We start from the raw sequence: 13,350 nt of genomic DNA, 5'->3' as shown, positions 1-13,350 counted from the left end.
TGTGCAGCCCTGAATCTGTGGAGGCTAGTCCAGCAGTTAATGAGAAGAGCGTGTATTCCACTCATAATTATGGGACCACTCAGAGGCATGGGTGTCGAGGACTGCCTTATGCTGTGAGTATGCATTTATTTCTCTCCAGAGCAGTGATCTTCCTGGAGTGTAATCCATTCTTATACATTGTGACTTTCTTGAAATGTTTATATGCAGCATGACGAAGTTGCCCCTTTTGCACTTCCCTGCCTCCAGCGGACGTCTAGCCCTGCATCATTGTTCTTGTTTTTATGTCCCAGTTGACCTTGGCATTTTGTTTTATCACTTTCCTGGTTGAAGCCAAAAAACGAAGGGTACTACTTTCTTCTTTCTTTCCATATGTACCATACTTTAGGGGAGAGAGGGGCCAGTGTTTGGACACTGTTGATTTAAAAAATCTTATTTTCAGGATCATAATTACGGAGCCCCTCCTCCTCCGACACCTCCTGCTTCTCCCCCTGTCCAGACGATCATCCCTCGTTCTGACCTGAATGGCCTGCCGTCGCCCGTAGAGGAACGCTGTGGAGACAGCCCGAACTCTGAAGGAGAGACTGTTCCTTCCTGGTGTCCTTGTGGTCTTTCTCAGGATGGCTTCCTTCTCAACTGTGACAAGTGCAGGTAAGATCGTGTTCCATCTAAATCCAACCCTGGGTTACTGGGATTAGGGTTTCTTATTAGTAGGGAAAAGCTCAAAGTATTCTTTCTTGTGTTTGTTAATGTAGATGATTCCTTAGTGCTCCTTGGCTCGAATTCTCTGCACTAGGTGAGAATTGCTGACAACAAGGAATGAGAGATTGATCTTAAAGCTATTGAATTTGATATGAAATTTAATGTCCTGGAAACATTTGGTAGGTGGGAGGAAGGGGGTAGTATATGCAGAGACACTTCTCCCTTGTGTGCGATGATGCGCTGCGTGCTGTTGGAAGGACTACTTTAAGTTTGTTTTCCCTCTTTAGGGGAATGAGCAGGGGGAAGGTTATTAGACTTCATCGGCGGAAGCAGGACAACATATCAGGTGAGCCGAAGATGGGTTAGGCCCATGTTTTGACACATATTATTTTTTGGTTTTAATATTCATCCTAAGAACCCCTCTTGAAAGTTCCCATGGTCCCCAGCTCTTTTCAGGGAAAGTCATTGAAGTCTTCTCAAAAACCATTGTAATTCTGTTGTTATGAATTAATTGTATCCAGAATCAACAGTTTAAGCCTATACTAATCAAAATATTCCCTGTGAGTGCACACACACACACCTAAGAACAGATTCTTTTCTGTGTTATATACACATCGAGGCAAGGGAGCTTGGGGACCGAATTCAAGGGGGGAAGTACATATAGAGTTTGTATGCTTAGTGAGAAAGATACAGATAGAATTTTGTTTTCATATGGATTGTGGTATTTATGTTCTAATAGAGTTAATAGAAGTAATGACGTACTGAGTATGGGCTAGATCTAAAGGAATGAGCTGTTTTTTAATGTACTTAGGATTCTTATGCACTGTGAACTGTGAACTGACCTTTTTTCAGGTGGGGATAGCAGTGCAACAGAAAGCTGGGATGAGGAGCTTTCTCCTTCCACTGTGTTGTATACAGCAACACAGCACACACCTACAAGCATCACCTTAACTGTTAGAAGAACCAAACCCAAGAAGCGGAAAAAGAGTCCAGAAAAGGGTCGTGCAGCACCAAAGACGAAGAAAATCAAGGTATGGAGGGTAAAAGTATCTTAAATAGAAATATGTCTGAAATAGCCCAAATGTTGTATGAAGAATACACCAAAATTCTTTTAAGAAATTTGATCCAGATGTTTGATGGGCCACTTCTGCTCTGTTTGTGAAAATCAGCTAATCTGTGTTACAAACATACAGATCAACCTCTTTCCGCCACTCCATACCATCACAACTGGCACTCAGTTTCTTTTACTCCAACCCCACATCCCAGGTATGAAATCCCACCCCACTCGGCACAAGCCCGTGTGTACAGCTGCCTCCAGTCTAGACTTCCACCGTCCTTAAAGTATCTCCTGCCTCCTCAGTCCCAAAACCCAGTCTGAAATTCTTGTGCTGGTACATGCCCACTTCATGTTGTTGGTTGATTGTTTTTTTCCTTGTTTCAAAAAATTCAGGAAACGTCTCTTGAACCGTCTAGGCTTACTCAGTGTTGTGGTCACTTTCCTGTATTCTCAACTAAAAAGTCTCCAGAAGAAACTTCTTCTGTTTTGTGTTCTTTCTTCCCCATCACAGCAACTTTGTTGCTTCTAGGTGACTTGCCCACCCCTTGTTAAGGGGATTGGTCTTTATTTCTTTCTTAATTTCAAACTGGTAAATCTGTAGCCTTACTTAATATTTTTATATACTTTTTTCTTTTAGTGTCAGGGGTGCATATAGGATTTAAGTGATGCATGCTCTTCCCTGATAATTACCTAATTTCACAGTGGAAAGTATTGGTATTAGCCTCAGAGTTCACTGGCCTTATGCCACCCCTATTCTTGATAATAGTGTGGGGAATTCCATTGTATTTGTTACCTAGAATAAAGGGGAAAGACTAGGACACTAGTTCTTGCCTTAGTTTAGTCTCAGATAGGTATAACTGTCATTCTCGGTACCAAGTTTTGTTTTGTTCTACTTGTTTTCCTCTTTGGGATAGGCATTTCGAGAGGGATCCCGGAAGTCCTTGCGGATGAAGGTAAGGGGTCTTCTTCTCTGATGCTGTGTTTTACTTCACTGTGGTCTTGCATTTTGGTCAGCTTCTTTCCTGACATTGATGGTCTGGGAATCTTGGACTCTGCTTTTTGTTAGTTTTTAACTGTTGCCATTCAGATTTCATAGAGCCTTTCTCCAAAGTGGATTTTCTTGGCCATTTTCTAAAATATTTTTTCCTTTCTGTAATCAGGCTTCATTTACTGGTTTTTCATTAGCTGCTTTTCTTGGGTTATGGGGTAAGTGACATTTTGCCAAACAAAATGAGGTTGATGTTTTCCATCATTCTGATTGGCCTCCATCTCAGGAGTGAGGTTTTTCTGGTGATAGGGGATCTCTTGTGCACTCACTCTAGCATCATGTACACTTTAATCACCAGTTGGAAGGATAAATTTCATCAGTAGGAAAGTAGCAGTGTTGATAAGAATTATTCTTATTGGAATTACTTACTTTTGAACTATTTTCTCCTGGCATATCTACTTGGTATAGAAGACTCAGGTGATGTTAGTGCACTTCTTTTCTTTAGTTATCAAATAAAAGTTTATGAGACATGATTTCAGATAGTGGTTGGATAATAGAGAAATTATGTGCAGTATTTAAAGGAACTTTCAGCTGATGAAGAGTTTGCCCAAAAGAAATTTGAATATACTGTCTGATATCTTCCCTTACCTATTTGTTGATGTAGAAGGACAGCGTACCTCCCAAACCATTACTTACGGCTTCAAAGTATTTAATTAGAATTAAGGTCTAGTTTAGTTCTGTAAGTATTCTTATGTCTGGATGTGTAAATGATATAAAAGCAGAATCTTTTTTATTGACCATTATAGGGTAAACATTAAACTCTTATAGTGAGGATAAGCTTTCTTAGGAAATACAGATATAATACACATTTATATGTGGAACACCAAATTGACTCATTTAAAAAGATCACAGGTAGCACTTTGTATAAAATTAGAAGGCCTCACCTTGCATATACCCATAAACAGACTTCTAAATATCTGTATAAAAGACGGGAGAGGACTTGGAGCCCAAGACCACCAGAATCCTGGGATGTCTTGGAACACAGTTACTGTTTCTTTGCTGGATCTTTCTCCTGTAAGGAGACCTTTGCTTAGAGGGGACCTTAAATAGATGTATGGGACAGACATAACCCTGATCCCAGGTGTTAAACCCTTTTCTCTTTTATCAGCTATTGTAACTTGCCTCTAGAAGTTTGAAACTTTCTGAAAGCTATTGATTGGCTCTCCCAGAAAACTACATATTAACCCCAAATATTGCTTGCAGTTTTTGAGATGTTGACAGATAGCTCCATAAGCATGTTAAAATTTAAATAATTAAAAATTACTGGTTTATTTTGATTCTCATTTCATAATTCTGAGTTATAAATTCTGTACTCAGAATTAATTGTTAGTAAGAACCTTACCAAAGATCTGAGTGGGAACTATAGCATAAGAATGAGAAGAATCTTATCATTTGGCTTTTTAACCCCAAAGTTGAATTTCCCTACTGGAAACTAGTCTAAACCAGGGCTTTTTAACCTTGACACTGTTTGAGCCAATAACTTTTGAACTAAATAGTTCCTTGTAGGGATCAGAGCTGTCTTTTGCATTACAGTAGGCTGTGTAGCATCATCCCTAGCATTTACTAAGTGCCAACAAAGCCACATGTTAATCAAAAATAACTTCAGGTATTACCAAAAGTCTTCTTGGTGGCAAAACCCCCACTGGTTGAGAACCGTTGCTCTAAACCCACTGAGATGGCATCTCCAGTACTCATAAGAACAGGATAGCAGACTAGACAAGAGTTGTGTTAGTGAACAATAGCTAAAACTATGGCACAGGCTTCCAGGATACATTGTTTAACAAGTCAGAAGTTTAGTGATCACTACTGGATGCTTAAACCTGGGAATTCTATTGGGGCACCCCTAATCCCCAGTCTTACGCTGCTGCTGCTAAGTCGCTTCAGTCGTGTCTGACTCTTAGCAGACCCCATGGACTGTAGTCTACCAGGCTCCTCCATCCATGGGATTTTCCAGGCAAGAGTACTGGAGAGGGGTGCCATTGCCTTCTCCCCCAGTCTTATAAGCTCCCTTAAAGTCTTCAGTTTTGCACTTTTTCTTTTGCTCAGCTGCTACTGTCCACCTCAAGCAGGCAGTATTCTGTTCTCAGCGTGTTGGCCTTAGGTGTTTATTAGATCCTTTTGTTTATTGTTCATCCTTTTGGAATCTAGTGAGTAATGTGGAAAACAGTGGTATTAAATTTTTCCTTCTATTTTCCTGTTCCTTGGAGGAAGGATGGTAGACAGTAGTCAATCAAAACTAGTGACATAGAAATGAAAGAAAGCAATTGTTGCAATGGGTGTAAGTGTTTTCTCTCTCGTCCATGGAAACCATATTTAATTTTTGTATACCTGTTTTTGCAAGTTTGAAGTCGACATGGATTTATAAGTAGCTTTGGTATTAGTGTCTTTTCCTTCTAGTCATCACTAGTGTGAAATCATCACTATCAGTGTTTGTTTTGTTTTCTGATAGCACCTTAAGTCCTGAACACCATAGAGAAGAACATATATCAGACTTCTGTATAGGAAAAGCACAAATAAAAGTATTTAGGAAGATGTTGCCAAGATGTGATAATGTTTCCTCAGTACTGTACTGTCATAGATAGAGGGCAGTGGTTTTCTGGTTTTCTAAGTGAAGTGTAGCAGATTATAAGCATTTCCTACACTGCATCTACCCGTGCCACTCCCCCACCGTACCTCTTCGTTGTGTGGCTGTTTTGCAGTGTCATAAATAGCGTGCTAGAAAGATATACTGAATGATAGCTTTTTCTGTGGGAGGCAAGATTATGAGTTAACTATTTATTTGGGTCACATGTAGCTTTTAAGTGAACATATATTAATTGTCTAATCCATGCAAAAACATACTCCTGGATAGTAGTAAAACTACCAATGTGAAATGGCACACTAATGTGTGATAAGTATTGAAAACTTAAGCAATGTGGGTATTATGAAGTATCGCTATTGTTCATTTTTATGAAGATTTTCTTACAAACTTGATGTCATTCTTCTGATAAATTTGATTTTTATGACTTAAAGATGGTCATAAAATCATAGTGATGGGATGTAATTGCAGTCCAGATTGATTTCTCACTTTATAAATGAGGAAACTGAACCTCCCAGCTTACTGGTAATAAACCATGATAGAAGCCAGATCCTGACTTCCCAGGCCATTGCTCTTATGCCACACCAACTGCCAAGTGAAAACTAATTTTCTCTGAATGTTTAGCCTGACAGTCCCCCACTCCACCCCTTCCCGTCCCATCCTGTCCCTTTTATGGACTCTCCTAATCTACTTGACCTTTGTTCTCTACAGAATTCTCCTTCTGAGACACAGAATTTAGATGAGAATACAACTGAGGGATGGGAAAATCGGATAAGACTATGGACTGATCAGTATGAAGAAGCCTTCACTAATCAGTACAGTGCAGATGTACAGAACGCCCTTGAACAACATCTACACTCTAACAAGGAATTTGTGGGCAAACCTGCTATTTTAGACACTATTAATAAGACTGAATTGGCCTGTAATAATACAGTTATTGGGTCCCAAATGCAGGTAAGGATCAAAGGGTTCAAGACTCCTAATTAGTTGAGATTTTAAGAACTCAGGAAAAGGACATATTTTGAAATTAGCCTATCTTTCAAATGTATAAGGCTTTAGGGTAACAAATTAGCCATCTGTTGAGGAGCATCTTTAACCAAAAGCAAGTTTTGATCACTTGGAAACTGTTCAGATACATACTTTAAGATATATATCTTTATTAATTAAAAATAGATAAATTAGGATATGGGAAATTTATACAGCCTCAGTAAGAATTATTAAGAATAATGGAAGGCTAAGCTCTTACATTATACATAGAGTCACTAAGATTTTAGTCATATTTTTCTGAGATTTTTTTTTTTCTTTTCTTTTCTTTGGGGTTAAGGGGGTGGCAGGTTCACTATACAGAATCTATTTCCTAGAAATACTAAGACTTTATCAAATTTTTAAATGTCTCATCATTGAGCTAAATAACATAGACACATAAAACCTAAAAGTATTAGTAGTGCCTTTCCTGCAATTAAGAAATAATTTAAATGTCTACTTAGCTCCTGTTGATAGCATCTAATGTTAATGTTCTGATTTTATTCAGCTACAATTGGGAAGAGTCACTCGTGTTCAGAAGCACCGGAAGATCCTGAGGGCTGCAAGAGATTTGGCTTTGGACACTCTTATAATAGAGTATCGAGGCAAAGTCATGTTACGGCAGCAATTTGAAGTCAATGGGCATTTCTTCAAAAAGTAAGACGTCATTCATTAAGTATTAAGGGCTAAAGTGGGTCTCACTGAGCAGCATAGCTGTAAAAGCCATCCTTGTGGGTAGGATGCTCTTGCAGGAAAACTCATGCCTCTCTGCTATTTGTAGAGAAGTGCAAATGAATTTGCAAGTTGTTTAATCTATGAAGTGGTGATGACTCCTTTCTAAGCAAAACATTCCTTGCTTTGTGCTTTTCTTTAATCAGAAGCAGACAAGCATGTGATGTTTTCTAAGTTGAGGCGTTGCAGAGGACTGCTACCTCTTCTGTCATCATGTGCTTCATATTTGAAATCATGGGGTAGCCTTTTACTTCTGTTGAAAGTTACAGGAGTTTTAATTATATTCCTAGACCATACCCCTTTGTGCTCTTCTACTCAAAGTTCAACGGTGTGGAGATGTGTGTGGACGCGCGTACTTTCGGTAATGATGCTCGGTTCATCAGAAGATCATGTACACCAAATGCAGAGGTAAGATTTCTGTAGCAACTTCTCTTTGAATGGGACCACCAAAAGGATAAGTCAACCGAAGAAACAGTCTGAAAACTTCATCCAGATTAAGGTCTGTAGATAGTGGTTATAATCTTTCATTGTAAGAGATGAAAATCAAAAGTAATGGTTTATTTATTCTGACAGGATGAGGTCAAGGAGTGGATTTTCTTTAGAGAAGGCAAAAATGCGAAAAAGCAAGTTGGCATTTGCTAAAGAGTAAGAGCTAGGCTGGATAGGAAGTCAGTGAGGTTATATTAAAGAATAGCCATACAAAAGATGTATCATTGGGCCAAGACTAAGGTGTGTGGTTTCATTTTTTAGATTTTAGGTAATCAGGTTGAAGAAATGATTCTAGACGTTTCTGAAGTTGATTATTTGGTGCATAATGAGCACAGCCACATCAAATGCAGCAAGAAAATCCACAGAGCTTTTCTTATAGACTAAGAATGTTAATTTTCTGGTACAGCTGAAAACAGCTTTAAGATGTAGGTCAGTGTTCTTACTCTGAGTGCTAACATCTGAAAATGTCTTTGTTTATTTCAAGAAATATCATAAATTTTCAAGCAATTACTGTATGATAGTATCAAATGGAATAACAGACTACCATAACTAAGTGAGGAAATATTATTTGAGTAATAGAGTTTTTTTTCCTCTTACGGAAAGTTTCTGTTGTTTTTGATAAATCATAATCATTAGCCTTGTTCACACAGGTGCGACACATGATTGCAGATGGGATGATTCATCTCTGTATCTATGCTGTGTCTGCTATCACCAAGGATGCTGAGGTCACCATAGCATTTGATTATGAGTACAGTAACTGGTAAGATCTCCACAGTCTTTCCTAACATGAGTGGCCTTGTCTTACACTTTAAGCTGTTCTTTCTGTTCAGTCTGCTTTTGTGCCTTGCCATTTCCTTTTTCTTTTTTTTTAACCTTTTGTTTTCATGAGTAATCCATTTTCTGCCTAAAAAATTGTGGAGGGAAAGACAGAATGAGGGTGTCTTGTTTTGTTTTTAGAGAGACGGGGACATAGTGTGATACTGCTTACCAGTCTTCTAACCAAGGGTGTTTTGGCCTTTGCCTCTATGTAGCAAGAATAACAAAAAGAGTATGTATGTAACATTCGTAGAAATTACAGTAGTTATCTATTGTTACACACACAGCTGTTGTACCAACTATCATACAGAATAAGAATCTAAAGATTCACCTCATCCACTCATATCATCCACTCAGATCATCCACTATAATCCAACTATATATGACAATGCAGAAAAACAGATAGCAAGTCATAGATGATTATTTGATGGGTTCTGTAAAATGACTGCTTCTTCTTCCTTGGTCCTTTTAGGCAATAAGGGTCTATGTAGCAAATTGATGTCCAGCACAGGTACATGAAGAAAAGATATTAATAATAAGTAGGGAATCAGTAGGTAAGAGTGAGGACACGGTGAAGATAGACACAAGATAAGTATGACTATTTTAGACCCTGTCATGGATTCACTGCCTTTAAATAGCATAAAGACAATTGGGAGAATTGAATTTAGTGGGGACTTGGTTTCCTGTCCACTGAGTGAGTTTGGGTCATATAGAGAAACACAGAATATTGAAAATATTTATAGGACTCTCTCAATGACTCTATTTAACTTGTTCAAAGATAATACCAAGGAAATTACTATACTAAGATTTCAAGATAATGAATAGACAATATAACTGACTTTCAAGGGTACTGAGACAGGCACTTTTGGTTGTTTCTTTGGAGCAGTAATTATAAAGTGGACTGTGCATGTCACAAGGGGAACCGGAATTGCCCTATACAAAAAAGGAATCCCAATGCTGCAGAACCACCGCTCCCACCTCCTCCAAGCCTGCCTACCATCGGAGCAGAGACAAGACGTAGAAAAGCACGACGGAAAGAGCTAGAGATGGAGCAGCAGAATGAGGCCCCTGAAGAGGATAACAACCAGCAACCAGAGCAAGTTCCTGAGAAAGTAACTGTATCCAGTGACCATGAGGTAATCTTCCCTGGTCAGAAGATGTTGCTATGGTATTGATCCTCTTCATATGAAGAGGATCCCAGGTTGCCACATGTTGTTTTATGTAGGGAATCTATGTTAACACTTAATACCCTTCATATCAAGGTGGGTATGCATTCATTCATTCATTCATTCTGGTTTTGTCTTTTTTTTTTTTAAAACAATGTCAGGAGCATCCTTTTGGATACTTAGCAGGTTTCAGTGCAGTGAATTGTGTTTATCATCTGTGTTTACCATGTGACCCCCATATAAGTAACACTAAAGCACTGGAAATTGTTTCTAGAGAGTTTTAAGCTCCCAGGGGAAAACCAGGGGTTGATTTTTTCCTGGAGTTTAAGAATACATCTGAATATTGCCTCTGTCTTAAAGGAAATAGACAATCCAGAAGAAAAAACAGAAGAGGAGAAAGAAGAGATTGCAGATGACCAGGAGAACTCAGCTCATAGCAGGAGGGTGGGTACCTTCTAACATTTTTTTGTTCCTGCTGATTCCTGCTACCTATGGCATGTGAGCCCCTTCAGAATTTGTCATTTCATTTCTTCAGTAAGTTACTATACCATCAGCTTTAGGTCACAATTTGGGCTTTTTCTATAAAGTAGATTTTTTTTATTTTTTACACAGACACATAGTTCTCTAGTGACTATTATCTGTTGATGGTTTTAGGAGGTTTCTTACAGTCTGGTTTCAAAAATGCCAGTGGTAACAAAATATCTTTGTTTGGGTTAACTTAGTAATTTCCTACATTTGTGTAGGAAATTTGACATTTGAAAAACCAACAAAACCTGCAGTCATAATGGATTCAGAAGTTCTACTTTATGGCTGCAATCAGTCATGTTTATTTTTGTCCTTGAGAAACTGTTGAAGAAAATCTGCTTGATCTTTTAACTATGAAAATGCAGAGAAAAATTAGTTTTGATGGCTATTTTTCTTTTGTATTAAAAAGTTTCAAAATAGCTGACCTCTTTTGAAATAAATGTCTATCAGTTTGCATTAATAATACTTGTGAAAAGCTGTTGTCTTCTCCTGGTAGAGGCTTCCTTCTATGCTAATGTCATTGCTTTCTAGACCCGGGAAGATAGGAAGGTTGAAGCCATCATGCATGCTTTTGAAAACTTAGAGAAAAGAAAGAAGCGGCGGGATCAGCCTTTGGAACAAAGCAGTTCTGACATAGAGATTGCTGCCACCACCTCGGAGACTCCTTTGGGAGAGGAAACAAAAACTGAAGCCGCTGAGCCTGAAGCTAGCAACCCTGCCTCAAATACTGCCGTCACAAGCAACCCACAGAGTGTTGGCGTGAACACCCGGCGGTCTTCCCAAACAGGAGTAAGATGAAAAGACTCCAGGCCTTAGATAACGCTTGCTAATATCAATTACCTATCCTTTGGAATGGCTAGAATCAGCATTTTCAGCTTTGCCTTATTTTGCAATAAATAAGCTGATTTGCTTATCACTAAGCTGCTTTGTGGAATTCAGGGAAACAGAATTTGAACAAATAGATACTCTCAGACTATAATGGAACTGTCTACAATTTCTGTCAGATAAATAGTTGGTGGTGAATTCATAAAGAACTTGTGGTTTCTCTTTGGCCTTCTCTGTAGTATAGTTATGTACCTGACTTTTCATAGGATCCTCAGAGTTAACTCTTCCTTTTCCTATCTTAGCCACAAATTGTAAGCCTTAAGCTAAAAACCTCAGTATCTGAGGGAAAAACAGGAGGATTTACCTACCTTGCTAAGAACCTAAAATTTGATGGCTACTTTCAGCTGACTTTTGACCAATTTTATAAATACTTTTTGGAAAAAGAAGTAATAGACATCTTCCTGTAGCTTTTCTGGCTGGTTTAAATGTATACATTTTATAAGGATTACATTTGAAATTAATGTTTGTTAATGCTCACTTTTTTCACCATGAACATTCAGAGTGCTTAAAGTGAATAGAAAGCTGGATAAAATATTTGCTGACATTTCTAGTAAGCAGTTAACTTTGCTGTTGTTATAGGATGTTGCTGCAGAAAAACCAGTCCCCAAACCACCTCCAGCAAAGCCTTCTAGGCCCCGACCGAAGAGTCGAATTTCTCGGTACCGGACCAGTTCAGCCCAAAGACTAAAGCGTCAAAAGCAGGCCATTGCACAGCAGGCAGAGTTGTCACAAGCTGCCTTGGAAGAAGGGGGAAATAACAGCTCAGTAACTCCTACTGAAGCTGGAAATGTAGACAGTTCAGGAGAAAACAGGCAATTAACAGGGTCTGACCCAACCGTGGTATCAGTTACTGGATCCCATGTCAACCGTGCTGCAACTAAATACCCCAAAACCAAAAAGGTAAGTTACAAATCCATCTTCCTAAGTGTAGTCTGGCAAAAGTTGTTCCTTTGTAAAGTAAAAGGGTGTGTAATCCTCAGGGGACAAAAAGCGGTCTATGAATTATTAGATTTGAAATAAAATGCTGAGTCCACGATACTACCTTACTTTTGTTCCCATAGTTTTTAGACAGAGCTTAAATTACTGATAGCTGAAATCATTCCTCCCGTAATGATCATGGAGAGGGTGAGCTAAGATGCCCTTGTGCTCTGATTATGTGAATCATATCTTTGCAGCTGTTTTATCTACCTCTGTCCTAGTTTCTAGATGAGGATTGTCTTTGTGAGTTACACTGCTGCCTCTGGCCTTTACAACTGCAACATCATCAACTGACATTCTCTTTTTTTTTTTTTTTTTTTGACATTCTCTTTTTTTAACTTAGTATCTAGTTACAGAATGGTTGAATGACAAAGCCGAGAAGCAAGAATGTCCTGTTGAGTGCCCTTTACGTATCACCACGGACCCAACTGTACTGGCAACAACCCTGAACATGTTACCTGGTCTTATCCATTCCCCGTTAATTTGCACCACCCCCAAACACTACATTCGCTTTGGCTCACCCTTTATCCCTGAGAGGCGTCGAAGGCCACTTCTGCCTGATGGCACATTCAGCTCCTGTAAAAAGGTATGTCTTTGTTTACGTGGTTTCTTTTCCTTTTAACCTAGGATGCCTGTAACGGTGACATATCAAACACATTCTATAGATAAGCACACTCTGCCCAAATGAGTTTGTAATGAGTTAGTTGTTAAGCCACAAAGACTGATACATCAAGAGTCAGTGAGACTAAGGTGGCATGTGTACTACATTTTGGTGCTCAGTTTGTCTTAGCAAATTGTCTTTGTGTTCACTGTTTTCTTAGCAGGTGGTGACTGGGTAGAGAGGGGTGTTTTGTGTGTGCTCTTGTGATACTGGTTAACATGTCCATTTGTGACTATTCTGTGAGATTGGGCCCCAGGTACTCTAGAGCACTGTCGCACAAGTTAAAGAATGATCAGATTTTGTTTTGGATTAACTCAGTCACTTACACCATTTGACTGAGAGTAGAGGAAAGTCCTGTCACAACTGACAGAATTCCTGTTCCTTGATCAAATGCGTGTTTATTCCCGAGTGACTATGGAACCTACCATAAAGTTTTCTCTCTCTCTCTTTCTGGTTTCTCTTCTGTAGTTATGTATTGTTTTTGGATCTAGTGGCGGTCGTATTTGATGGTTGTTTATTTTTGGAATGCTTTCTTAATTCCCAGAAGCCCTGCCTGTTTTCCAAAGGTGTCTCTCAAGAATAGATCACGCCCTCAGATCTGTAATGTCATTTTCATGTTTCTAGAAGTATAGGACACCCTTTCATTTGGTACCTTTGAGGTAGAGTCTGTTCCCTGGAACACCCTTTTCTCTT

General features: G+C 38.9%; 1 protein-coding gene across 16 annotated transcripts in view; it reads left to right on the top strand.

The window, feature by feature from the left end:
- The window catches only part of SETD5 (SET domain containing 5), a 79,144-nt gene that overhangs the window by 41,188 nt on the left and 24,606 nt on the right, over window positions 1–13,350 (top strand). For 8 of the 16 annotated variants that reach the window (XM_065933231.1, XM_065933230.1, XM_065933225.1 and 5 more), the window contains 14 exons: window positions 8–113; window positions 440–648; window positions 987–1,045; window positions 1,552–1,730; window positions 2,671–2,709; window positions 6,094–6,336; window positions 6,914–7,062; window positions 7,428–7,545; window positions 8,277–8,386; window positions 9,329–9,578; window positions 9,969–10,052; window positions 10,665–10,922; window positions 11,598–11,918; window positions 12,340–12,582. In XM_065933231.1, the coding sequence (XP_065789303.1) occupies window positions 8–113; window positions 440–648; window positions 987–1,045; window positions 1,552–1,730; window positions 2,671–2,709; window positions 6,094–6,336; window positions 6,914–7,062; window positions 7,428–7,545; window positions 8,277–8,386; window positions 9,329–9,578; window positions 9,969–10,052; window positions 10,665–10,922; window positions 11,598–11,918; window positions 12,340–12,582 (2,368 nt within the window). Of the gene's footprint in view, window positions 1–7; window positions 114–207; window positions 345–439; window positions 649–752; window positions 794–986; window positions 1,046–1,551; window positions 1,731–2,670; window positions 2,710–6,093; window positions 6,337–6,913; window positions 7,063–7,427; window positions 7,546–8,276; window positions 8,387–9,328; window positions 9,579–9,968; window positions 10,053–10,664; window positions 10,923–11,597; window positions 11,919–12,339; window positions 12,583–13,350 lie in introns of those variants that run through there. The other 8 variants (XM_065933236.1, XM_065933235.1, XM_065933237.1 and 5 more) reach the window with 5 other exon arrangements.

This window comes from Muntiacus reevesi, chromosome 4 (genome assembly GCF_963930625.1).
Source record: "Muntiacus reevesi chromosome 4, mMunRee1.1, whole genome shotgun sequence".
Classification (NCBI taxonomy): Eukaryota; Metazoa; Chordata; class Mammalia; order Artiodactyla; family Cervidae; genus Muntiacus; species Muntiacus reevesi.
This window is presented reverse-complemented; position numbering and strand designations above follow the sequence as displayed.